The sequence below is a fragment of the Staurois parvus genome, unplaced genomic scaffold, assembly GCF_062004578.1.
Source record: "Staurois parvus isolate SC_StPar_1 unplaced genomic scaffold, SC_StPar_1.0 ptg000503l, whole genome shotgun sequence".
NCBI classification, from domain to species: Eukaryota; Metazoa; Chordata; class Amphibia; order Anura; family Ranidae; genus Staurois; species Staurois parvus.
The window spans coordinates 671,069-695,247 of record NW_028318299.1 but is presented as its reverse complement, the minus strand read 5'-3'; the positions used below and the strand labels follow the sequence as shown (position 1 = coordinate 695,247).

General features: G+C 44.4%; 1 protein-coding gene and 1 long non-coding RNA gene across 3 annotated transcripts; one reads left to right on the top strand and one right to left on the bottom strand.

The window, feature by feature from the left end:
• On the bottom strand, positions 1-7,528 carry LOC149451959 (uncharacterized). 2 transcript variants are annotated; one of them, XR_016314958.1, is made up of 2 exons: positions 7,416-7,528; positions 1-685 (listed from the first exon to the last, which is right to left on the bottom strand). It is a non-coding gene; the product is annotated as an uncharacterized LOC149451959 (long non-coding RNA). The 2 variants fall into 2 exon arrangements; XR_016314959.1 differs by lacking the exon at positions 7,416-7,528 and adding an exon at positions 7,072-7,233.
• Positions 45-23,687, top strand: LOC149451958 (uncharacterized). The gene is made up of 4 exons (XM_089689913.1): positions 45-538; positions 11,990-12,116; positions 15,423-15,496; positions 21,142-23,687. The coding sequence occupies exons 1-4, from the start codon at positions 169-171 to the stop codon at positions 21,510-21,512; spliced, it is 942 nt and encodes a 313-aa protein (XP_089546039.1). The 5' UTR covers positions 45-168; the 3' UTR covers positions 21,513-23,687.
• Positions 23,688-24,179: the final 492 nt, after the last annotated feature.

Below are 24,179 nucleotides of genomic sequence, written 5' to 3'. Positions count from 1 at the left end.
AATGTTTGAAATACTTTGAGTATTTAATTAAATTTTTAGTTTTTAAAGTTGTTTTCTGTAAGCTAAAAATATCATCTTTTCGGCAACTCCCTCTTTTTGACAAATGAAAGTGAAAATTGCTGCTACGGCGAACAGCTAACACAGACAATAGCAAAAACTGAGAAAGATATGAGGGAAAAAGCAAAAAAGAATACAAAAATACAAGAAGAATCTTCAAAAATGGACATTAAAGAGCTAAGGGCCAACATCATGAACTTCAGCCTGGATGACGGAGATCTGGGCAGTCAGGGTTACACTCGAGTCCTCATACAGCTGTTTGGCTACACTGGCCATGGAAAATCTTCCTTCATTAACTCTTGTAAGTATGTCCTAGAAAATGGTGAGATCTTCACGGAACACGCCGATTCCCGAAAAACCGACTACGGACTGACCATGGTAAGAAATTACTATGACCTTACCAACGTGATCACCATCGTAGACAACAGAGGCTGCAGCAGAATGAGCGATTTTGAAAGAGCTGAAGTGTATGCCCAGCTTGGTGAGTAACATTCGGGGAGCCCCAAAGGCTATGGGACTGGCAGGCTAGCCAAAATGTACAAAATGTCTAATTACTTGTGGCTGAAAATAAATCCAGATGGTGTCCCTTAGCTTGGTAACAGGTTGTTGGTCACCCCTTAGCCCCTTCCTATATGGAAGAAAAACATTTGAAATATTTTTTAAAAATATTCTTCCCAAATATATTGCCATATATTTGAAATACTACATTATATTCAATATATGTAAAAAATAAATAAATAAGTAAATAAATGTATATATACTGCATGTTGAAGTTGATTTTTAGAAATATATTTCACATATACTGTGTGTCTTTTAAAATACAAATCTACACTTTTGGAATGGCGTTTACAAATATATGTAGAAATATATGTTAAAAAGACTTTTTCATATGTTAAAAAAAATCTGGAGAATATATTTTAAAAAAAGGCAAGTAAAGGGCCACATCTGGCCCCCCAGGGAATTGCTTGAAGACCCTCAATGTAAAGGATAGGAGGGTTTACTTCCAATTGATATCTGAATCTGGAACAGAGGGATTGGGCCATATTGGAGAACACAGTGCTTTGGGTAGTACATACTACGTAATCCCATTACTGATAAGTCTGAAGGAGCATATGAGTATCAAACATCAAAGTCCCATAAAAAGAATGTAAGCCACCATGGGGCGCTGCTTTTTTTAAGCTGTTATGTGCACTCCAGAGCTGGGAGGCAGCACCCTAAGAATTAGCCAGCTGACAGAACAGCAACTGTCAGATCTCAGCTGTAGCTTGCATCCCTTGAGTCATCCTGAAAGCAAATTAGGTTCATTACCCTATAATATATTATTATTATTATACAGGATTTATATATTGCCAACAGTTTGCTCAGCGCTTTACAAGATAACGAGAGACAATACAGCAACTATACAGCTCAATACAAGAGGGAAAGGAGAGCCCTGCTCCTTGGAGCTTGCAATCTAGGAGGGAGGGGCTAGTGGTACAAAAGGCAGTCACTGTGGGGGATGGACTGGTAGGAGGAGTAGAAGATTCCATTATTAGCTGAGGGCAGGATAGGCTTCCCTGAAGAGATAGGTTTCCCTGAAGAGATAGTCTGATAAATTGGGGTAGAGAGTTCCAGAGGATGGGGAAAGCTCTGGAGAAGCCCTGGAGACGATTATGGGAGGAGGAGACAAGGGAGCTAGAGAACAGGAGGTCGTGCGAGGAGCAGAGAGGATGGTTTGGGTGATATTTGGAGACAAGATTAGAGATGTAATTTGGGGCGGAGTTATAAATGGCTTTATATGTTATTGTTAATGTTTTTAATTTTATCCGTTAGAACTGGGAAGCCAGTTGAGGGATTGGCAGAGAGGGGTGGCAGATACGGAACGGTTAGTAAGGTGGATGAGGCTGGCAGCAGAAGAGGGGATAGCCTGCGATGAGGTCGGCCAATGAGGAGGGAGTTACAATAGTCATGGCGGGATATAACAAGGGAGTGAATAAGTTGCTTATTAGTTTCCGAGGTTAAGAACGGGCGTATCTTGGAGATGTTGCGGAGGTGAAGTCTACATGATTTGGACAGCAATTGGATTTGTGGCTGAAAGGACAGATGGGAGTCAAGGATTACACCTAGTACCCTGGCATGAGGGGAGGGACTAATGGTTGTATTATTGATCTTGATGGAGAAGTCAGGGGAGGGGGCACAGGCGGGGGGAATACTAAGAACTCAATTTTGGAAAGATTTAGACTTGGATTTAGGAAGTGGAGTGACATCCATGCCGATATGTCGCTTAGTAGGTTAGTAATGCAAGAGGAGACTGAAGGGGTGAGGTGAGGAGGAGACTGAAGGGGTGAGGTGAGGAGTAGAAAGATAGATTTGTGTGTCATCAGCATAGAGATGGTACTTAAAGCCATAGGAGTTTATCACATGACCAAGGGAGGAGGCGTAAATGGAGAAGAGAAGGGGCCAAGGACAGAACCTTGAGGGACCCCAACAGAAAGAGGGAATGGAGAGGAGGAGCCAGAGTTATAGGTAACGCTGAAGGAGCGCTGTGATAGGTAGCAGGAGAACCTGGAAGAGCAGAGTCTCGGAGGCCAAGAGAGTGGAGTTTTTTGACGAGAAGGGGATGGTCAACAGTATCAAAAGCTGCATACTGGTCAAGTAGTTAGAGTACCGAGTAGTGGCCATTGGTTGGGATGAGTATGGAGTAGTGACCATTGGTTGGGATGAGTACGGAGTAATGACCATTGGTTGGGATGAGTACGGAGTAGTGGCCATTGGTTGGGATGAGTACGGAGTAGTGGCCATTGTTTTTAGCAGTTAGTAGATCATTACTGAGTTTTAGTAGGGCAGTTTCAGTGGAGTGTGGTGAGAAAAAGCCAGACTGTAAAGGGTCAGGAAGGTTGTTGTCGGTGAGGGAGGAGCTCAGCCGATTGTAGACTAAGCGTTCTAAGAGTTTCGAGGTAAATGGCAGCAGGGAGATGGGTCTTAAGTTGTTCGAGTTAGTGGGGTCCAGGGAGGGCTTTTTAAGTATGGGAGTGATGTGTGCATGCTTTAGAGGGGTGGGGAAGGCACTGTTAGAGAGGGAGAGATTGAAGATGTGAGTGAGGGAGCATAGGATGGAAGAAGAGGGTGACCGTAGTAGTTGTGAGGGGACAGGATCCAGGGGGCAGATAGTGAGAAAACCTTAGTGACCTCTTCAGTAGTAGCGAGGTCAAAAGAGGAAAGTGTTGAGGGAGGTTTAGTATAAGGTATGCTAAGTGGGATGGATGTCAGTGCAGAGGAAATGCCCCTACGAATTGCATCAAATGTTTTTGAAATGATTTGAAATCTCATAAGCAGTGAGTGAGGTACTGGGTGGAGGTGGCGAAAGTAGAGAGTTGAAAGTAGAGAAGAGATGACTAGGACTGGATGACAAGCTATTGATGAGAGTGACAAAGTAGGCTTTTTTGGCAGAATGGAGGGAGGAATTGTATGTTAAGAAAGCAGATTTATATAGGGTGAAAGCTTGGTGTGATTTGGTTTTACACCACAATCGCCCCAGCTTACGACTATGCCGCTTAAAATTTCTGTTGTCGTCAGTTTGCCAAGGTTGTAATGGTCGGGGACTAATAAATATAAAACAGTGCAGCTCTAAAAGTAATGAATAAGTTCCCATATAAAATGAAATAGATGAGGATTCATATAAAAATCTATAAAGATGTGCCAGGTAGTATATAATCATCAGTGGTGGTGCTCCGTGGAAAATGGTAGAAATGCGTACTCACCAGAAATTAAATGGATATGAGCGTTGTATGAAAATTCCTCATCAGAGGTCTGGTCAGCATGGGTAATCCTCCCTCACGTATGGTAGCAAGACTGGCCCTTAGTAGAGATGAATCAGATCCAGGTAACCACAGGTCTCCTCAGAAGGGATGGATGGAAGGAACTGCCTGTTTACAGGGAATCTTCCACCTCTTGGTGTGGTACCTGGATCATGGTACAGGGCTTCTGAAAATAAACACTCCTCTCAAGGAGTCAGGGAAGGATGCCCATAGTGTAGTAAGGTTGAAAATAGAATTTTATTGTAAGCAAGCATAAAAATCGTGATTAGTAATCATAAAATCATCAAGGTGTAGTGAGAACTGACCCTAGGAATTTCAAAGATGGCCGCCGGGCCTCCACATGGCTCCGGCGGCGTAGCGTCATGACGTCCAGGCTCCTCCTATTTAGGAAGCCTGGCGGCCATCTTTGAAATTCCTAGTCCTGTACCACGATCCAGGCACCACATCAAGAGGTGGAAGATTCCCTGTAAACAGGCAGTTCCTTCCATCCATCCCTTCTGAGGAGACCTCTGGTTACCTGGATCTGATTCATCTCTACTAAGGGCCAGTCTTGCTACCATACGTGAGGGAGGATTACCCATGCTGACCAGACCTCTGATGAGGAATTTTCATACAACACTCATATCCATTTAATTTCTGGTGAGTGCGCATTTCTACCATTTTCCACGGAGCACCACCACTGATGATTATATACTACCTGGCACATCTTTATAGACTTTTTATATGAATCCTCATCTATTTCATTTTATATGGGAACTTATTCATTACTTTTAGCGCTGCACTGTTTTATATTTTTTGGTTTACTGCATATGTTGGTTGCTTTGAGTGCATAGCTGCTTCTTGGATTAACACTCACTATATACTATTTTTCTGATGGTCGGGGATTAATACTTCATGTAGTTAGAGGAGTAAATGAGTCTAATGTGGATGAAAGTTAACTGTTGTAGACAGGTCAGGGCAGGACAGGGGAGAGATTCTGTCATAGAGTTGGTCAGTTGCAGAGCAGAAAAGAGAAGGTTTAAAGTTGTGAAGGTTTCTGTGGGTAATTGTTTGCTGCTTGGAGGGATAGGTGTTTGAAGACGAGGAGACTGTGAAGGTGATGGGATTGTGATCAGAGAGAGGAAAGGGGGTGTTTGTGAGGTTGTAGGGAGTGCAAAGATGGGAGAAGACAAGGTCAAATGTATTCCCATCAGAGTGAGTGAAGGACCGTCTCCATTGTGTTGAGGCAAAAGATGAGGTTAGTTTGAAGAGTTGGGATGTAACCGGGTTGTTCACATTAATGGGGATGTTAAAATCTCCAAGAATGATAGGTATTTCAGAGGAGAGAAAGTAGGGTAGCCAGGCAGAGAAGTCATCAAGAAAGCAGGCCAATAGATCACTGCCATCCTCAGAGAAATGGGAGAAAACAGCCGAATGCAGTGAGTATCGAAAGAAGGGAAGGATAGAGAGGGAGGGTTATGGAGGACTTGAAAGGTGTTCAGTGGGGATAGAAGCAAACCAACTCCACCACCTTTCTGACCACTGGGTCTGGGTGAGTGAGTCCAAGAAAGGCCTCCATAGGAAAGTGCTGCGGGAGAAGCAGAATCTGCTGCCTGAAGCCAGGCCTGTGTAATTGCTAGTAGGTTAAGGGAGCGGGAGACAAAAAGGTCATGGACAGAGGTGAGCTTCTTACAGACGGAGCGGGCATTCCAGAGCGCACATGAAAAAGGGAGCAGGGGTGGACTGACCATTTGGAAACTCGGGCACTGCCCAAGGGTCCGGGGTCAGTAGGGGGCCCCATGAGATGCCCCTGGTACATTTTTCATAAGCTTTTTTGAGTTTGGGCAAGGACACAGAGGCCCCATGATCCCCTATTGCCTGGGGGCCCCATGAGTTGTCAGTCCGCCCCTGAAAGGGAGAGAGGTTTTTTAGGAGCATGGGGACTGATGTTAAATCAAGTGGATTGTGGCTATTCCTGGAGGAAAGAGGGTGCCTGATGTGGGGGTGAGATAGTGGAGGACCAGGGTTTAGGGAGATATCCCCTGAGGTTAGGAGAAGAAGGAGGGAGAGGAAAGTAAGGTGGGAGTGGGATGTATACAAGTGCACATACTTTCCAGTCCCTGTGTTTGGGTCAGCAGGTGAGTAAAGTATCAGCAGGAGGTGATGAGAGCAGTAGTAAGGAGATGGTAGCAGTGAGGGGGAGATGTATAAGCTTTGGGGTGTAGCAAAGGGGTAAAGAAATGAGATTTTGGGAACACAGGATAGTAATATGAAAAGGAGGAGTAGAGGTGGCATATTAAAAGGTACATGGAGTGGCAATCAGACTTGTAGGAGATGTTTCCCAGGGTGTTTGCTTGCAGTCCATCCAGCGTGCAGTAAAGTTCTTTGTTGTATCTTTCTGCTGCTTCAGTTATTCTGCTTTAGTTAAACTGCTGTGTTCAACTGCAGCTTCACACTCCAGCATCAAACACAGTGCTGTGTTCAACTGCAGCTTCACACTCCAGCATCAAACACACTGCTGTGTTCAGCTGCAGCTTCACACTCCGGCATCAAACACACTGCTGTGTTCAGCTGCAGCTTCAGACTCCGGCATCAAACACAGTGCTGTGTTCAACTGCAGCTTCACACTCCGGCATCAAACACACTCACGCAGAGACCTGCACCCCGTGTCTGACTGTGCCCCCTGTCTATGACCTCTCCCATGAGCTGGTCTAAATTTATAGGGAGATGGTCAAATGAGCAACTCTTCTCTGCCCCAATTAGGAACTGGTAAGGATCACATGAATTGGGGGGGGGGGGGGTTCTCAAAGACGGACAAGCCACAGACACAGGCCAAAGTCATAAAAGAAGTGCAAGAGGAGGTGAGAATCAATCACCACAAACAGACCAAAAGATATACAATAATTGTTCTGAGTTTTGCAAAAAGCTTATGTGTTGCAGAAAGTACAGATAAGGGGGAAATGAGAAGAGATGAGAGCAGCATTTACCCAGAGCTAGCAGAAGTCTATGCATTGCAGAATACATCTGATAAATGTATCAATAAACAATGCAGTGAGATTAACCCTAAGAGATCAAAATATTTAATTGATTTTATATTATTGGACCAATGATGTGTTCCGCATAGACTGACATCCCCTTATCCTTTGTAAAGACCATGAATTATATACATTCAGATGTCAGAAATATAAATCTTGTGAAAACAAAAAGTAATTTGTAGCAGCGCACATCCAAGACTCACCGGCCAGGACCGCGCCCAACACACACGTCTTCCCGGCTGCCCAGTAAAACAGCTTTTGCTGGAGATGAAAACAGTTCTCCCCTCTTCACCCAACTATGGGGGGGATTTACTAAAGACTGTGCACTCTGCAGAGCTTGGTACATGAGGGGAAGCTCTGCTGACTCCCATCATCCAATCATGTGCAAGCAAAAATATTTTTTTTGTCTTTTCCCTGCATGTGATTGGGTATTCTTGGCAAAGGGAATCTTCATCTCAATTACTAAGCTCTGGAGCTACTGCATTTGCAGAGTACAAGGTATGATTGCCTTTAGTAAAGCAACCCCAATGTATTTTTCTGGACGTACCTGTTTAACTTGTTCCCTCTGGCGTCACACAAATCCATGGCTTTGTGTAATTGGGCTTTCTTCTGAAGCGCCGCACCTATGTGCACAGGGGTTTGTGGTAAAAGTGAGCTCCCGGCATGGAGACTGAGCTGTCATTGGATGCCACAGTGAGTGTCAGAGAGGAAAAAATGTAAAAAAAAAAATCAGAGGAATGTAAAGAAAAAAAATAGTAGTAATATTATTATTATTATTATTATTATTATTAATAATGAATAATAATAATACTATTATATCTAGATAAGGGAGTATTCTAGGTTAGTTTCAGTGTAAAGGTCAGTGTTAATGGTTAGAGGTTAATGGTCAGGGCCCATATGTTTTAGGTAGGAAAAAAAATGAAAAAAAAAATATATAGAAGAAGGATAATAAAGCTAGATAAGGGCTTCATCTAGGTTAGTATCAGAGCCCATATGTTTTTTTTTTAATTTAGTATCACTGTCTTTAGGTATGATACAAAAAATAATAATGTTGAGGGTCTGTGCCTGAATTTGCAGTAACACTCAACTATCATCCACCTACTCTCCTCTTTTTCCAATTTTGGGACACCCAACATTCCCTCCAGGTCTCCAGGAAGGTCCTTTCCACACTCTGTTGAAGACTAAAGTCTTCCAAGCTCCTCACTTTCTACAGTTTGCCACATGGCCCTCTCTGGAAGACTTGATGTTGCCAACGGGGCGATTCGGCCTGGACTTCTGGAGAGCACCACAGCTTAAACACTTTCTGGAATCTCTCCCTCCACCTGTTTTTGTCAGCAGCTGACTCCTTTTGAAAAGTTCTGTAATGATGAGGACCCTCTTCCTCACACCCTTTCTCAGATATATGTCCTTCTCCTCTCATCTCCTCCGGGTTTCAAACCTGTACATTTACAGAAATGGGGGAGGGAGTTGAATAAAACTTTCTCCCCAAATCAACTGCAACGTATTATCCGCTTCACTTTGAAGTCTTCTATATGGTGCTTTGTAAATATTTCCCAACCATCATGGATTGCTGCTGGAGATGTCAGGAGGATCGGGGGACCATGCTCCATATATTTAGGTCCTGCTCTAAACTTAAACCTTTTTGGTTGGAAGTCCGCAGGATCTCACCTAAGTTTGTTGAATATACCCTCCCAGAGGATCCAGCTTTCTATTTTCTACACGTTACGACTGTACCTATCAAATCCTATAAGAAATCCATTCTATGACACCTCCTTAATGCCACCAAATCCTGTATCTCGGTACACTGGAGAGACCCACAACCTCCTTCTGTCACCCAATGGTTGACAAAAGTTGAAGTACTAAATGACATGGAAAATCTAGTTTTATCTGCCCGTAGCCAATAGTGCTGAGATTGATGTTTGAGTCGAACATAAGTTCATCTCGAACATCGGCCGTTTGTGTGTTTGGCGAATACATGAACGGTAAGGGCGTTAGGCGGGCTATTCGCCCGCTGTGTCCCACAATGCACTGCGCCCTGACAAAGCAATGCACCTGACCGCAGGTCAGGTCAGTAGTGTATTTAGATTTTATACTGCGCTAGGCAACACAAAAAATTTGTACCTCCCCCCTCCTCAATGAGAGAGCAAGAAAGTTCAATAAGTGTGTGTATGTATATATGATTCTCTCTATCTCCGTTCTTGTGTCTCTCTCTCCCCTCTATCTCTCTTCCCACTCTCTCTCCTTCTCCCTCTCTCTCTCTTTCTCTCTCTCTCGTGTCTCTCTCTCCCCTCTCTCTTTTTATCTCTCTTCCCTATGTCTCTTTCTCCCCCCTCTCTCTCTTCCCCCCTCCTTCTCTCTTCCCTCTCTACCCCCTCTCCCTCTTCCCTCCCCCCTCTCTCTCCTCCCACTCTCTCTTCCCTCTCTTTCTCTCTTTCTATTCCCTCTCTCTTTCTCCACCCTCTCTCTTTCTCTTCCCTCTCTTTCTCTCTCTCTCCCTCTTCCCTCTCTTCCCCCCCTCCCCCCCTCTCTCTTTCACCCCCTCTCTCTATATTTCTCTCTCCCCCCTCTCTTTTTATATCTCTGTTCCCTATCTCTCCCCCCTCTTTATATTCCCTTTCTCTCTCTTCCCTCTCTTCCCCCTCTCCCTCTTCCCTCCCTCCCTCTCTCTCTCTTCCCTCTCTCTCTTCCCTCTCTCTTTCTACTCACTCTATCTTTCTCCTCCCCCCCTCTCCCCCCCCTCTCTCGCCCCCCCCTCTTTCTCTCTCCCTCTTTCTTTCTTTCTTTCTTTCTTTCACTCTTTCTCTCTTTCTCTTTTTCTCTCTTTCTCTCTGTCTTTCTTTCTCTCTTTCTCTCTTTCTCTCTTTCTTTCTTTCTTTCTTTCTTTCTTTCTTTCTTTCTTTCTCTCTCTTTCCTTTCTTTCTCTTCCCTCTCTCCCCCCATTTCCCCCCCCCCTCTTCCTCGGACTGTATGTGAAGACACCCCCCTCTCCAAGGGCTGCTGATCTCCAGGCAACAGGAAGAGGGGAGAGGTGTATGTAGTCCCATATGATCTGTCAGTGTGTAATGTGCTGGACAGATGACAGGAGGGAGAGGCCACAGAAGACAACACAGCTCACCTCCTCCAGGCTCTTTCCTCTGTGCCACTTCTCTCCCTGCTTCAGGATGTCTCCTGGTCCTGGCTCATCAGTTGCTGGAGGGAGAGATACACGACCATCATTCTGCAGCTGCCCTCCCCCACGCCCCACCACATCGATCTTCCTGCTGTCTGCCGCTGCTGAGAAGGTCCCTTCTTCCGGGAGGCGGTGCTGGCCCCCTAAAAATTGCCACCCTAGTCAAACGCCTTATTACAATGCTTTTGCCAGTCACAGCACATAATGACATCACAAGGGGGCAGGGTCACCCCTGCCCCCTTGTGACATACTTACAGTATTTAGGAACTATTATCTCAGCACAGCTGTCAGACAGTCAGGAACCAGAGTCAAGAGCGGAGCATTTTTTTTTTCAGGTCGATGGTGGCATCATGATTGACGTTGGATCTACTTTGGAGACATTTTTTTATTTTTGTTCTTAATAAAGGACTTGTCAAAGACTGTCCCCATTTTGTATACTACACTTTTTTGTGTGAATGAGTAGCGGTACCATGTACCCCATACTCATTTACATGGGGGGGGGGGGGCAGGATCTGGGGGCCCCCTTGTTAAAGGGGGCTTCCAGATTCCGATAAGCCCCCCACCCACAGATCCCCACAACCACAGGCCAAGGTTGTGGGGAAGAGGCCCTTGTCCCCATCAACATGGGGACAAAGTGCTTTGGGGGGAGCCCCTGTTTTCCTAAAGCACCCCCCCATGTTAAGGGCATGTAGCCTGGTATGGTTCAGGAGGGGGTGGCGCTCACTTGCCCCCCCCCTTTCCTGATCTGCCAGGCTGCATGCTCAGATAAGAGTCTGGTAAGGATTTTGGGAGGGACCCCCAACGCCATTTTTATTTAATATCTCGGTGTAGGGGTTCCCCTCAAAATCCATATCAGACCCAAAGGACTTGGTATATGGGGGGGGGGGAAGATAACCAGGGTTTATTTTTTAATTGTTGGGCAATGCTGGCAATTCTTTTTCCATTTAGCTGTGAGCGGGGAACCCCAATGACAGCTGAAACATGAATGAATGTTTCATTACTAAAATACAGCGTGACGTCATCATAGAACTCATTCTGGATTTTAGTAACTGATCGGGACCTCATCACTTACTGTGTATGTTATTTGTTGTTTGTACCAACAGTACAGCCCAGAAACAATGGTGAACATTTTGTTTTTTGTTGTTTTTTTAACTTAAAACACACTGACACTGACTCCCAGCACAAAGACAGGTACGCAAATATGCGGCCCCACAAAAAAAAGCCCCGTTCTGTGAGGCCGCATATTTGTGTGATGTCGGTGTTAAGGGGTTGTAAAAAAAAAAGTAATAATAAAATAGCTAGATAAGGGCTTGGTCTATGTTAGGGTGTCAGGGGAAAAGTCAGGGTGGGGATTAAAGGTGAAAGGTTAAAGATCAGAGTCAGTATGTTTTCAGTAGGATTAAAAAACAAGTTCTTCTTCTGGGTGTCAGTGTGTTTCGGTAGGATAAGGCGCACTGTCAGGCGCACTGTTGTTTCTTGGCCCTATTGTGGACACAAACATCAAAGAATGTATACATATGTGGTATCGCCACAAACATCAGAAGTAGTAGAATATAATATAGGTGTTGTGGTGGTGGATTATTAATTTGTTCCAGTTTTCCTTTGAAAAAAAAATTGCCACCAAATAAAGGCCCAATAATAAAAGAAAAGTGTTATAATCCATCTGGATACAATATAAGTGATAAGTCATTGTGATGATATGTACAGTGTTACTAACACACGTCAAAGTTGTAAAACAGCATTCAGACGTTAAGATTTGTTTTACCTTCAGACATTAAGGGGTTAATAGGCAGATTTCTTTTTTTTTTTAGGAGACGTATCTGCCCCCCCCCCCCCAATTAGCCCCTGAAACGCATTGGCCGTACATGCAACTTTCATTTGAGCTATTTCAATGGAATAAATATTTTTGCACTCCAACTTTCCTGCGTGACGCATTCTCTTATCAATTCCAGGAAACTTCATCCCCATCGGTCAGAGAGTTCAATGGAAAAACAACTACAGTGCTATGATGGAGGCCGTCGAAAATTCAGAATTGGATCCGAATTTCACAGACTTCATTGTCCCCATCTTTGTGTACAGGTAAGTGAGTCTTGTGTTGGGAGATGCATCCTTGGAGCACTTTGGTTGCCAGGAACTGGGTGAGGGGCTGATCTGATGATATGTTTGTTGGTGATATGTTCAGAACTGGAGGTGACCATGGGGGTTTAACCATTTGTGGGCGGCCCATACAGGCACAGCGACACCCCCACCCGCCTGCTCGTGCCGTGATTGTACACAGCGGGAGTTTGTCAGCAATGGTTCATGACCGGGACCTGCTGATGGCTGTGTCCAATCACAGCCCAGGGCCCTGTGTTGACAATCCACACAGGGCTCTTTACAGAGGTATCAATCTCTCTGCTTCTTCTTCCTGCAAAGCAGGGACAAGAAAATAACAATATATTTTAACACATATTAACACTGGTTAGGCACACAGTCAACCCTTTGATCGCCCCCTAGATTTCATCGCCTTCCCAGCCAGTGTCATTAGTATAGTGACAGTGTATGGTATTAGTACTGATCACTGTATTAGTGTCACTGGTGATGTCAGTGGCAGTCAGTCAGTTCCCTCCCAGCGTCATTTAGTGTCAGATTGCCCTCTGCACTATCACAGTCCCACTATAATTCACTGATCACCATCATAACTAGTATGAAACAAATCAGTATATATCCCATAGTTCATAGCCACTAACTTTCACACAAACCTATTTATATACACTTAGTGTTTGTTTTTTTACCAAAGACATGTAGCAGAATACATTTTGCCCTACATTTATGAAGATTTCTTTTTAATTGGATATGTTTTATAGCAGAAAATAAAAAATATATTTTTTTCCAAAATGTTTTCATTTATATAATCTAAATAATATTAATAATACAAAAACAGTGGTGATCAAATATCACCAAAGAAAGCTCTGTTTGTGTGAAAAAAAAAAATATTTGGATACGGTGTACCATGACCGTGCAATTGTCAGTTAAAGTAGCGTAGTGTTGAATAGCAAAAAAAAATGGCCTGGCCTCTCCATGGAAGAGAAAATCATTTGATTTGGGGGGGAGTATTATTTTTATTTATTTTTTCTAACAATACAATACAAACATGACAGCATACAGTTTGTTAGTATAGTTTGAGAACCAGGTAGCAGCAGTAGTGTATTCAGATTTTGTGCTGCCCTAGGCAACACAAAAATGTTGCACCCCCCCTCCCCCCTCCCCAATGAGAAAGTGAGAGAGTTCAATAAGTGTGTGTATGTATATATGATTCTCTCTCTCTCCCTCCCCCCCTCTCTCTCTCTCTCTCTCCCTCTCTCTCTCTCTCTCTCTCTCTCGGCAGCACAGGAAGGGGGGGGGGGGTATCTGCAGTCCCATAAATCTGTCAGTGTAATGTACTGGATGGATTACAGGAGGGAGAGCCCACAGAAGACAACACAGCTCACCCCCTCTGGGCTCTTTCATCTCCTCCACTTCTCCTCTCCCTGCTCCAGGTTGTCCCCAGGTCCTGGCTCATCAACTGCTGGAGGGAGAGGTACATGACCAACCGTCGCTCTGCAACTGCCCTCCCCTGCACCCCACCACATCGATCTTCCTGCTGTCCATCGCTGCTCAAAAGGCTCCTTCTTCTGGGGGGTGGTGCTGCCCCCCTAAAAATTTCTGCCCTGGTTTGCCTCACAGTAGATACACCCCTGGGTAGCAGGGAATTATTATTTCATTGCTGTAAAATGATGGTTCTCTAATTTGTTCCAGTGATTGCACTAACAAGCAGGGGTGTATTTGCCACGAGGCACACAAGGCATTTGCCTAGGGTGGCACTTTTCAGAGGGGCGGTGCAGCGGCAGTTGCACCCCCCACCCCCTTTCTCACAGAAGGGACACTTCCGTGGGAAAGGGACAGGGGCTTCTGTGTCTTACCTGTGTCTGCAACTCCATGCTCACTTCGATCCGGTCCACGAGGTGCTGCTGGAGGAGGGGTGCAAAGGGTGGATGTTCAGTGTCTTCATCTTCCTGGATCTTGATTGTGATGTGGACGGGATGACATGCCGCCTCTCTCATCTGGCCACACCCTCAGGAATACTGGGCAGCCTATGGAAGCATGTCCCTCCCTCTGCAAGCTCCAACTCCTCGCCTGCTGATTGGCTGCTGAATCTGTAGCTCAGGAGGAATAGTGCCCCACCATTGTTGTCAGTGGGAGGAATAGTGCCCCATCATTGGTGTCAGTGGGAGGAATAGTGCCCCATCATTGATGTCAGTGGGAGGAATAGTGCCCCATCATTGGTGTCAGTGGGAGGAATAGTGCCCCATCATTGGTGTCAGTGGAAGGAATAGTGCCCCATCATTGGTATCAGTGGGAGGAATAGTGCCCCACCATTGGTATCAGTGGGAGGAATAGTGCCCCATCATTGCTGTCAGTGGGAGGACTAGTGCCCCATTGTTGGTGTCAGTGGGAGGAATAGTGCCCCATCATTGGTGTCAGTGGAAGGAATAGTGCCCCATCATTGGTGTCAGTGGAAGGAATAGTGCCCCATCATTGGTGTCAGTAGGAGGAATAGTGCCCCACTGTTGTTGTCAGTGGGAAGAATAGTGCCCCATCATTGGTATCAGTGGGAGGAATAGTGCCCCATCATTGGTATCAGTGGGAGGAATAGTGCCCCATCATTGGTGTCAGTGGAAGGAATAGTGCGCCCATCATTGGTGTCAGTGGGAGGAATAGTGCCCCACCAATGTTGTCAGTGGGAGGAGAAGTGCCCCATCGTTGGTGTCAGTGGGGAGAATAGTGCCCCATCGTTGGTGTCAGTGGGGAGAATAGTGCCCCATCGTTGGTGTCAATGGGAGGAATAGTGCCCCATCGTTGGTGTCAATGGGAGGAATAGCACCCCACTGTTGTGGTCAGTTGGATGAATAGTGCCCGCTGTTGTTGTCAATGGGAGAAATAGCGCCCCATCTTTGTTGTCAGTGGGCGGAGCTCTAATAGGAAGAGGTGGGAGCTAATGAGGAATGTGTGGAGTTTACATGTGAAGGGGTGGAGCTTAAACAGGGAGGGGTGGGGGAAATTTAGATGTGTGGGTGCCCAATTTTCATCTTGCTTAGGGCAGCATGAAATCAAAATACACCACTGCTAACAAGGCCACTTCCTATGAAAGGTTGATAATCCCGGAGTGTCTCACTTTTCACTGAGCATGATATAATAGGTCCCTTAAGCAAAATAAATAAATAAATAAATAAACTTTAAAACCCATAAAAAATATTTAATTTCATTAAAACTAAATATACAATAATTGTGTGATGTAGATAGGCATGAAAGGGTCTTCTTATCCATTTACATTGATGTCCATGGTGTTCTTCTACTCCTCTCCAGTGTCAGACACAACATGCCAGCTGGAGAACAGCAAGACATGAAACATTTTTTGGATAACTGCATAAAAATGACAGGTAACTTTTTTTTCTGTGTGAATACTTATTTTGGTGACACGGTTCTATTACCCTTTCCCTTTAATTGCCATCCATTCTACTAACCTTGCTGCCAGCACTTTGGCCAGCATGTGATTGGCCACGTTACCTGTCAGTCAGACACCAGGGGCGGGATTACTGCAGACAGCTGTGGTAAAGGAAGAAAATACTGCATGTGACGCTCTAGAGGGGAAGCAACAGACATATGCGCCTTAGGCTGCAAAGTAAAGGAGTCGCAGCAAATTTTCAGCAAATGTAATTTGACAATGAGGGGTATATTTAAAAAAAGAAAAAAAAAATCAGAAAAATACGACATTATGGTCACTAGATGGAGCTGATGGTCATAGGAAATTTGTATTATATATAATTATTTATGTCTTTATTTTATTTGTATTTATATACAGTATTTATCTTCAATGATTATCAGCTCCATCTAGGCCTGAAGATTATTAAACTCCTCAAACATTACAGATTTTCTTAAAGCAGATGTCCTGGAGAAAGAAATGGTGGTAGTTTCATTCTTATTTTTTTCACACGATAGCACATATGTTTATAAAATGCACATTTTCAGTAAAATACATAAACACAGCACATAAACACATTATAGTACCCAATTTTTGGTTAAATATAAAGGATGGGGTTGTGAATGTTGGGAATGCAACAGCATGTAATATAATGTACTGTATATAGTATTGTGTGTTAATATCACTTGACCAGTAGATGGCACTGTACACTGAAGGTTACTAGTTGTGTATGTGTAAAACTTGCTGGTTCTTTCTTCTTCTCTATCATCTCTATCTTCAGGAAGTAAAATATGTCTGCATGAAATGTGCTCTGTATGTTTGTAACTTAAGCCACACAAGTAAAGTCTGAATTCTGCCTCATCACTACCAGTGTCTTCTCTAACACATAACCAACAGTGAAGAGTAAATATATAACCAGCATGTCAAGCCTTGAAATCCTGCATGGCTGTGAAATGTTGATAACTGCAGTACCCACAATTGTCCATAGGTGTCACTGTACGGGATATAAGTGTAGAGGTAACCATGAACAATGACCCCAGAATTATTGTTCTCATTCTATTGTTCACAGTGATGTGTAATGTGTAATGCAATAGTCGTTTTCATATGTAGGCACGTCCTGTCACATGTATTATGTTCCTATGTGCATGTACACGGCTCAAAAAAAATGAAAGGAACACTATTTAATCAGAGTATCGCATCAAGTCAGTGACACTCCTGGGATATTGATCTGGTCAGGTAAGTAGCAGAGGGGGTTGTTCATCAGTTTCAGCTGCTTTGGTGTTAATGAAATGAACAAGAGGTGCACTAGATGGGTAACAATGAGACGATTCCCAAAACAGGAATGGTTTTACAGGTGGAGGCCACTGACATGTTTTCCCTACTCATCTTTTTCTGACTGTTTTTACTAGTTTTGCATTTGGCTCAGGTCAGTGTCACTACTGGTAGCATGAGGCCATACCTGGACCCTACAGAGGTTGCACAGGCAGTCCAACTCCTCCAGGATGGCACATCAATACATGCCATTGCCAGAAGGTTTGTTGTGTCTCCCAGCACAGTCTCAAGAGCATGGAGGAGATTCCTGGAGACAGGCAGTTCCTCTAGGAGAGCTGTACAGGGCCGTAGAAGGTTCTTAACCCATCAGCAGGACCGGTATCTGCTCCTTTGTGCAAGGAGGAACAGGATGAGCACTGCCAGAGCCCTACAAAATGACCTCCAGCAGGCCACGGGTGTGAATGCCTCTGACCAAAAAATCGGAAAAAGACTTCATGACAGTGGCCTGAGGGCCCAACGTCCTCTAGTGGGCCCTGTGCTTAATGCCCGGCACCATAGAGCTGGATTAGAATTTTCCATTAAACACCAGAATTGGCAGGTCCACCACTGGCACCCTGTGCTTTTCACAGATGAGAGCAGGTTCCCCCTGAGCACATGTGACAGACGTGAAAGGGTCTGGAGAAGCCATGGAGAACGTTCTGCTGCCTGTAACATGGTTCAGCATGAGAGTTTTGGTGGTGGGTCAGTGATGGTCTGGGGAGGCCTTACCATGGAGGGACGCACAGACCTCTACAGGCTAGACCAGCAATGGGCAAACTACGGCCCGGCGGACCTTTTAATCCGGCCCGCGGAGCTAGGCTCCTCTCACAGTCCGCCCTGAAGTCCCCAAGTCCCCCCTGTGTCAATTCACTTACCTTTGCTCCGCGCGTTCCTCTCGCCGTGTCCCGCCGTGTCCCGCGCCGTTCCGGTGTAGCATGAAAATCTGTCTCCTATGAGGATCTGTCCCCCTCGACGTATCTGCGCATGTGCCGGAGATCGCCTGAAACTGGCACATGCGCAGATACGTCGAGGGGGACAGATCCTCATAGGAGACAGATTTTCATGCTGCACCGGAACGGCGCGGGACACGGCGAGAGGAACGCGCGGAGCAAAGGTAAGTGAATTGACACAGGGGGGACTTAATATGGGGGATGAATTAATATGGGGAATGAATTACTATATGGGGGATGAATTACTATGGGGGATGAATTACTATATGGGGATGAATTACTATGGGGGATGTATTACTATATGGGGGATGAATTACTATGGGGGATGAATTACTAAATGGGGGATGAATTACTATGGGGGATGAATTACTATGGGGGATGAATTACTATGGGGGATGAATTACTATATGGGGATGAATTACTATATGGGGATGAATTACTATGGGGGATGAATTACTATGGGGGATGAATTACTATGGGGGATGAATTACTATATGGGGGATGAATTACTATATGGGGGATGAATTACTATATGGGGGATGAATTACTATGGGGGATGAATTACTATATGGGGGATGAATTACTATGGGGGATGAATTACTATATGGGGGATGAATTACTATGGGGGATGAATTACTATATGGGGGATGAATTACTATATGGGGGATGAATTACTATAGGGGGGATGAATTACTATATGGGGGATGAATTACTATATGGGGGATGAATTGCTATGGGGGATGAATTACTATAGGGGATGAATTACTATATGGGGGATGAATTACTATGGGGGATGAATTACTATAGGGGGGATGAATTACTATATGGGGGATGAATTACTATATGGGGGATGAATTGCTATGGGGGATGAATTACTATAGGGGGGATGAATTAATATGGGGGATGAATTAATATGGGGGATGAATTACTATGGGGGATGAATTACTATATGGGGGATGAATTACTATGGGGGATGAATTACTATGGGGGATGAATTACTATATGGGGGCTGAATTACTATGGGGGATGAATTACTATATGGGGGATGAATTACTATATGCGGGATGAATTACTATATGGGGGATGAATTACTATGGGGGATGAATTACTATATGGGGGGATGAATTACTATTGGGGGGATGAATTACTATATGGGGGATTAATTACTATATGGGGGATGAATTACTATATGGGAGATGAATTACTATGGGGGATGAATTACTATATGGGGGATGAATTACTATATGGGGGATGAATTACTATGGGGGATGAATTACTATGGGGGATGAATTACTATATGGGGGATTAATTACTATGCTTACTATGGGGGAATATTACTATACTTACTATGGATGACACATACACATAATTCATCTACTCTTGTTCCGGCCCCCGGGTCCAATATATGAACCCATTGCGGCCCTCGAGTCAAAAAGTTTGCCCACCCCTGGGCTAGACAATGCATCCTGACTGCCATTAGGTATTGGGATAAAATCCTTGGACCCATTGTCAGATCCTACGCTGGTGCAGGGGGTCCTGGGTTCCTCTTGGTGCACGACAATGCCCGGCCTCGTCGTCTCATTAGGAGCATGTCACGATGTTGTCAGGCATGCATACAAGCACGTGGGGGCCATACAAACTACTGAGGACCATTTTGAGTTGCTGCACTAAAATATCAGCAAAATGGACTCGCCTGCTGCATTTTCTTTTCACTTTGATTTTCGGGGTGTCTTTGAATTCAGTCCTCTGTAGGTTGATCATTTCTGATGGGGCGTCCTTACATTCCTAACAGGTTACCCCGTCCATGTCAGTATAGAGATTCAGCAGGAGATTTTTCCCCATTGAGATCTAATGGGTTTTCAAAGTGTTCCTTTCATTTTTTTGAGCAGTGTATGTCAGGAGGGGGGACCTTTTTTTTTTTTGTATTTCTTATTTTGTATGTTACTTTGCTTTTTTTAACATTTTTTTTCTTCTTTTTTTCTTAACAATTCACTTCATGCTAACACATATTAGGCTAATAGAAGTATTGACAAATTATCTTTATTGATCAATCAGGGGTTTGTTAGACCCCTGATGTCGCCCCTGCCCTGCACTGAAGCTAATAGAGCACAGACCATGCTTCATTAGCTTCTTCCCCAGACTCAGCAGCCAGGCGAAATAATAGTGGAACCCAGAAGTGATGTAATACACGTCACATAAGTGTTCATTCAGAAGACCCAAGACCAGAGAAAAGCTGTTCAATGGTCTCCCTTCCTTCTACCAGATGAAACCGACCCAGAATGCTTGTTCCAGCTCTGCAGGTGGGACAGCAAAGCCCAGGATACATAACAGGGGCAGTCAGGAGGGGGCAGTACCTTGACAGAGTATAGCAGCTGGGAATGTATTTACCCACCTACCATCTGGGCAATTTTTACATTTTTCAAACATATTCAATTCAACATTTTTTTTCTTACAAAAATACTTAGAATCCCAAGAATTTTATATATTTTCAAAGCAGATGCCCTGGAGAAAAATGGTCACACGATGTTTGTACAGCTTTTTATCAAGCACAGAAAAAGATACGGGGTGTAAGAGTGCTCACACTGTTCTTTCCTGTCAGCCTGGTGGGTTGGTGGCTGCCTTCAGGCCTTACGCTGGGCTGGCTCCTTCCATGCTGTCCAGGATGTCCTCGCTGGGAGATGGTGGTACAGTGGAGGTCTTCTTTTGTAGAATCCTGCCCATAGATGAGTCCCCTTCCTGGGGCCTCCTCCCAGGCTCCATCTCTTCACTCCATCTTCCACCCGACAGTCACTGACATCCTCCCCTGGCTCTGTCATACTTTAGGGTTGCCTTGGTCTTCATGCCCAGCCTCCAGCCAGGGGATTGGCCAAGGTCCTTCAAGTATGCAGATATGAGCCTCCTCCCCTCCTTTGTTTCTCAGGTTCCAGGGCTCCAGAAACCCTGATATGTCAGAGCCTCCCAGCCTGTCCTGGGTAATATCACTACCTCAATCCCCATGCTGACTCATCCCCAGGCTGCTATCTGGCCTCTATCTAACAAAAACTACCTATATAACCTGGAGGGCATTACACATACATTGTCTACCGGCCACCGTTTATAAATGGCACTGGTATTTCCCTGGTTAACTCTATGATGTTTGGATGAGGAGTATTTGAACTTCAGAGAAAATAGCCTAATAACATTAAATTTTGCCACCATTTGCAAAGCACGAATGTACATGCAATTTCACAGGGGGCCCAGTAATACACAACCACCCCTAGGCACAGGCCTGCCCTGCCCTATTAGAAATGCTCCTTGGTTACTGAGATTTCTTTGAGATGCTCACTGTGTTCCTTTTTTTCAGGGATCGTTCCGATCATTGTCCTCATGTTCAAAACCGCAGGAGATTACCTGGAAATTGAGAAACAATTTAGACTCATGGGGGCGGAGACAGTGATCGCCATTGAGAATTATACACAGGAGAGCAACATAAAAACTGTGAAAAGAACCGCCGACATCCTGATGGTGATATACAGCGCCTTGAAGAACGTCAGATTCTGGCTGGAACAGCCAAGAGACCCGAGAAAAGAGCGGATAGAGAGGAAGAAATTTATGTACAACTACATCAATGAGATCAGCCTTCATCAGGAGAGAGAAAAGATAGAGAGAGAAAGAGAGAGAGAGCAAAGAGGGAGAGAGCAAAGAGAGAAGGAAAGTAGATGTGCAATATTGTAACATGCCAGCCTTATGATAACACTATGAGCTGACGGAATGTTTGAAAATGTTCGTCTTTATATCAAAAACTGTCTACAGATATAAAGATTAGGAAAATAGGGTTTTTTTCTCCTGCATTGACCTAGAAAGTGCCCCAATAAGATTGAATTCTGGGCTGTTACGACTAGCAAAGCTCCATGCCATCCTGCCTCTTGCACATATCTATTGGCCAGTTAGTCCCTCAAGGGAGATAGAGATCAGGAGGATTGAAAAGAACGATTAGGTTGGTATTTAGAGACAAAGTTAGTGATGTAGCTGGGGACAGAGTTGTGGACGGCCCTGTAAGTTGTTGTTAGTAATTTGAATTTAATTCAAATGTAAGGGGGCACATTGATTTAAGTGGGTACACTGATGTAACAGGGGGGCTTTCTGATGAAGGGAGGGACACATTGATGTAACAGGAGCTCAGTGATGAAGGGAGGGGCACCTTCATATAACAGGGGCTCACTGATGAAGGGAGGGGCACATTGATGTAACAGGAGCTCAGTGATGAAGGGAGGGGCACCTTCATATAACAGGGGCTCACTGATGAAGGGAGGGGCACATTGATGTAACAGGAGCTCAGTGATGAAGGGAGGGGCACCTTCATATAACAGGGGCTCACTGATGAAGGGAGGGGCACATTGAAGTACTGGGGTTCTCACTGATGTAAGGAGGAGGAACACTAATGTAATGGAGGGCTCTCTGATGAAGGAAGAAGCACACTGATGTAATTGGGGGCTTGCTGATGTAACAGGGTTCTCACTGTTGAAGGGAGGAGTACAGTGATGTAACGGGGGCTCACTGGTGAAGAGAGGGGCACACTGACATAATGGGAGCTCATTGATGAAGGGAGGGGCACACTGATGTAACGGGCTCACTGATGAAAGGAGGAGCACATTGATGTTACGGGGGGCTCACTGCTGTAAGGAGGGGCACATTGATGTTACGGGGGAATCACTGATGTAAGGAGGGGAACAATGATGTTACGGGGGAATCACTGATGTAAGGAGGGGAACAATGATGTTACGGGGGAATCACTGATGTAAGGAGGGGAACAATGATGTAACAAGGGCTCACTAATAAAAACATGGCGGGAGTTTCCACGCGGCAACACACATGGTAACACACGAATAGGTGCAAATGGGTACAGAGAGTTTCCCTTTTAGATACACACTAAACTGCAGCTTGTAGATGTGAACCCGCCCCAACAGAAAGAATTGGATTTCTACTTAAATTGCATTTTCATGCAGCAAAATACATGAGTTTCTATGTATGAAAATGGACAAGGCTGAATGGGCTAGAAGGTGGCTGTATCTCCTCTTGACTGCCTGCAAACCTCTGAAAAGTGATCCACCCCAGATCACATTTGGAAGGAGGGGGGTGGTTACCATGTTTGCCCAATGTGAAAGAGGCCTAAGGCAATGCTCCTGTGTTGCAGGATGTCTCCATGCATGGCAAAGCTTGGTAGTGTCTTCCAATTCCTTACATGTTTTGGGTGCATTGGCAGCCCAATATTTTCTATAGGTTAATGTGCAATTGATGCACCGCAAAATATAACTGGGCCCTCTAACATGGAATTTTTGGCCCCAGCAAATTTTGAGTATTCAAAAACATGACGGGAGGTTCTTAAAACATTATCTGTCCTGATACATTTCATGGTGATTACATGAAGGTGACTGAGTTACCTGTGTGGCTGTAAATATTTTGGGTCCCTAGAGCTTATGGAATAGCTAAGGCAATGCATTTGATTTTTATGATTTCTGACTATTGATCTGCTTTAAGCCCAGGTGTAAAATCTAATAGCTGGATAGTTACACAGCAATATAATATGAAGAGCTCAGCTGTATACTGCAATTGGAAGATGTCTATTTACTGTAGTTGTAGATAGTGTTCCACCGATGGTCCCTCTTCTGGGTTTAGAGGGCTCCTTAACCCCTTCCATACCGAGCACTGTCACCCCCTTCCTGCCCAGGACAATGTTCAGGTTTCAGCGCTCTCACACTTTCAATGACAATTGCAGCATTGTACCCAACTACATTTGTATCATTTTGTTCACACAACTTTAGCTTTATTTTGTTGGTATTTTTTTTGTTCAAAGTTTTTCTTTGTTTCTGTTATAACAAATTGCAAATAAATAATTCTTCATACAATTAGGCCGAGATGTATTCTGCTCCATTTCTTTGGTGAAAATAACCCAAATCAGTATTTATTATTTAGTCTGTAGGAGAGTTGTAGAGTTCAAAACTATGGGATATATCTAAAAATTGATCAATCCTGAAGTACTGACAACCAATTTAGTTTCTTGAGGCCCAAAAATGTCAGAACAGTACAGATATCCCCCAAATGACCCTTTTTTGCAAAATAGACAGTCCGACTTTTTTCATAAGAGGCATGGCGAGATTTTTGAAGTTTTAATTTTTTTGTCATAATTTTTTGGAAAATGAAGAATTAAAACAATTATTTTCACAATTTTTTTTTTTGACCAATCACAGCTAGTGACACAATTGTATACAATGGATGGCATGAAAGGAAGCCATCTATTGTTTACAACTGTCATGTGATCTGCTGTGATTGGTCACAGCAGGTCACATGGTACTGGCTACAGGCCGGTACACAGATCTATCATCAGCTGTGTCTGAGGTACAC

Coding starts and splice junctions, on each gene's coding strand:
- LOC149451958 (XM_089689913.1), top strand. CDS start 169: ATGAGGGAAAAAGCAAAAAAGAATACAAAAATACAAGAAGAATCTTCA. Junction 539..11,989: donor TGAAGTGTATGCCCAGCTTG/GTGAGTAACATT, acceptor TATCAATTCCAG/GAAACTTCATCCCCATCGGT. Junction 15,497..21,141: donor TAACTGCATAAAAATGACAG/GTAACTTTTTTT, acceptor CCTTTTTTTCAG/GGATCGTTCCGATCATTGTC.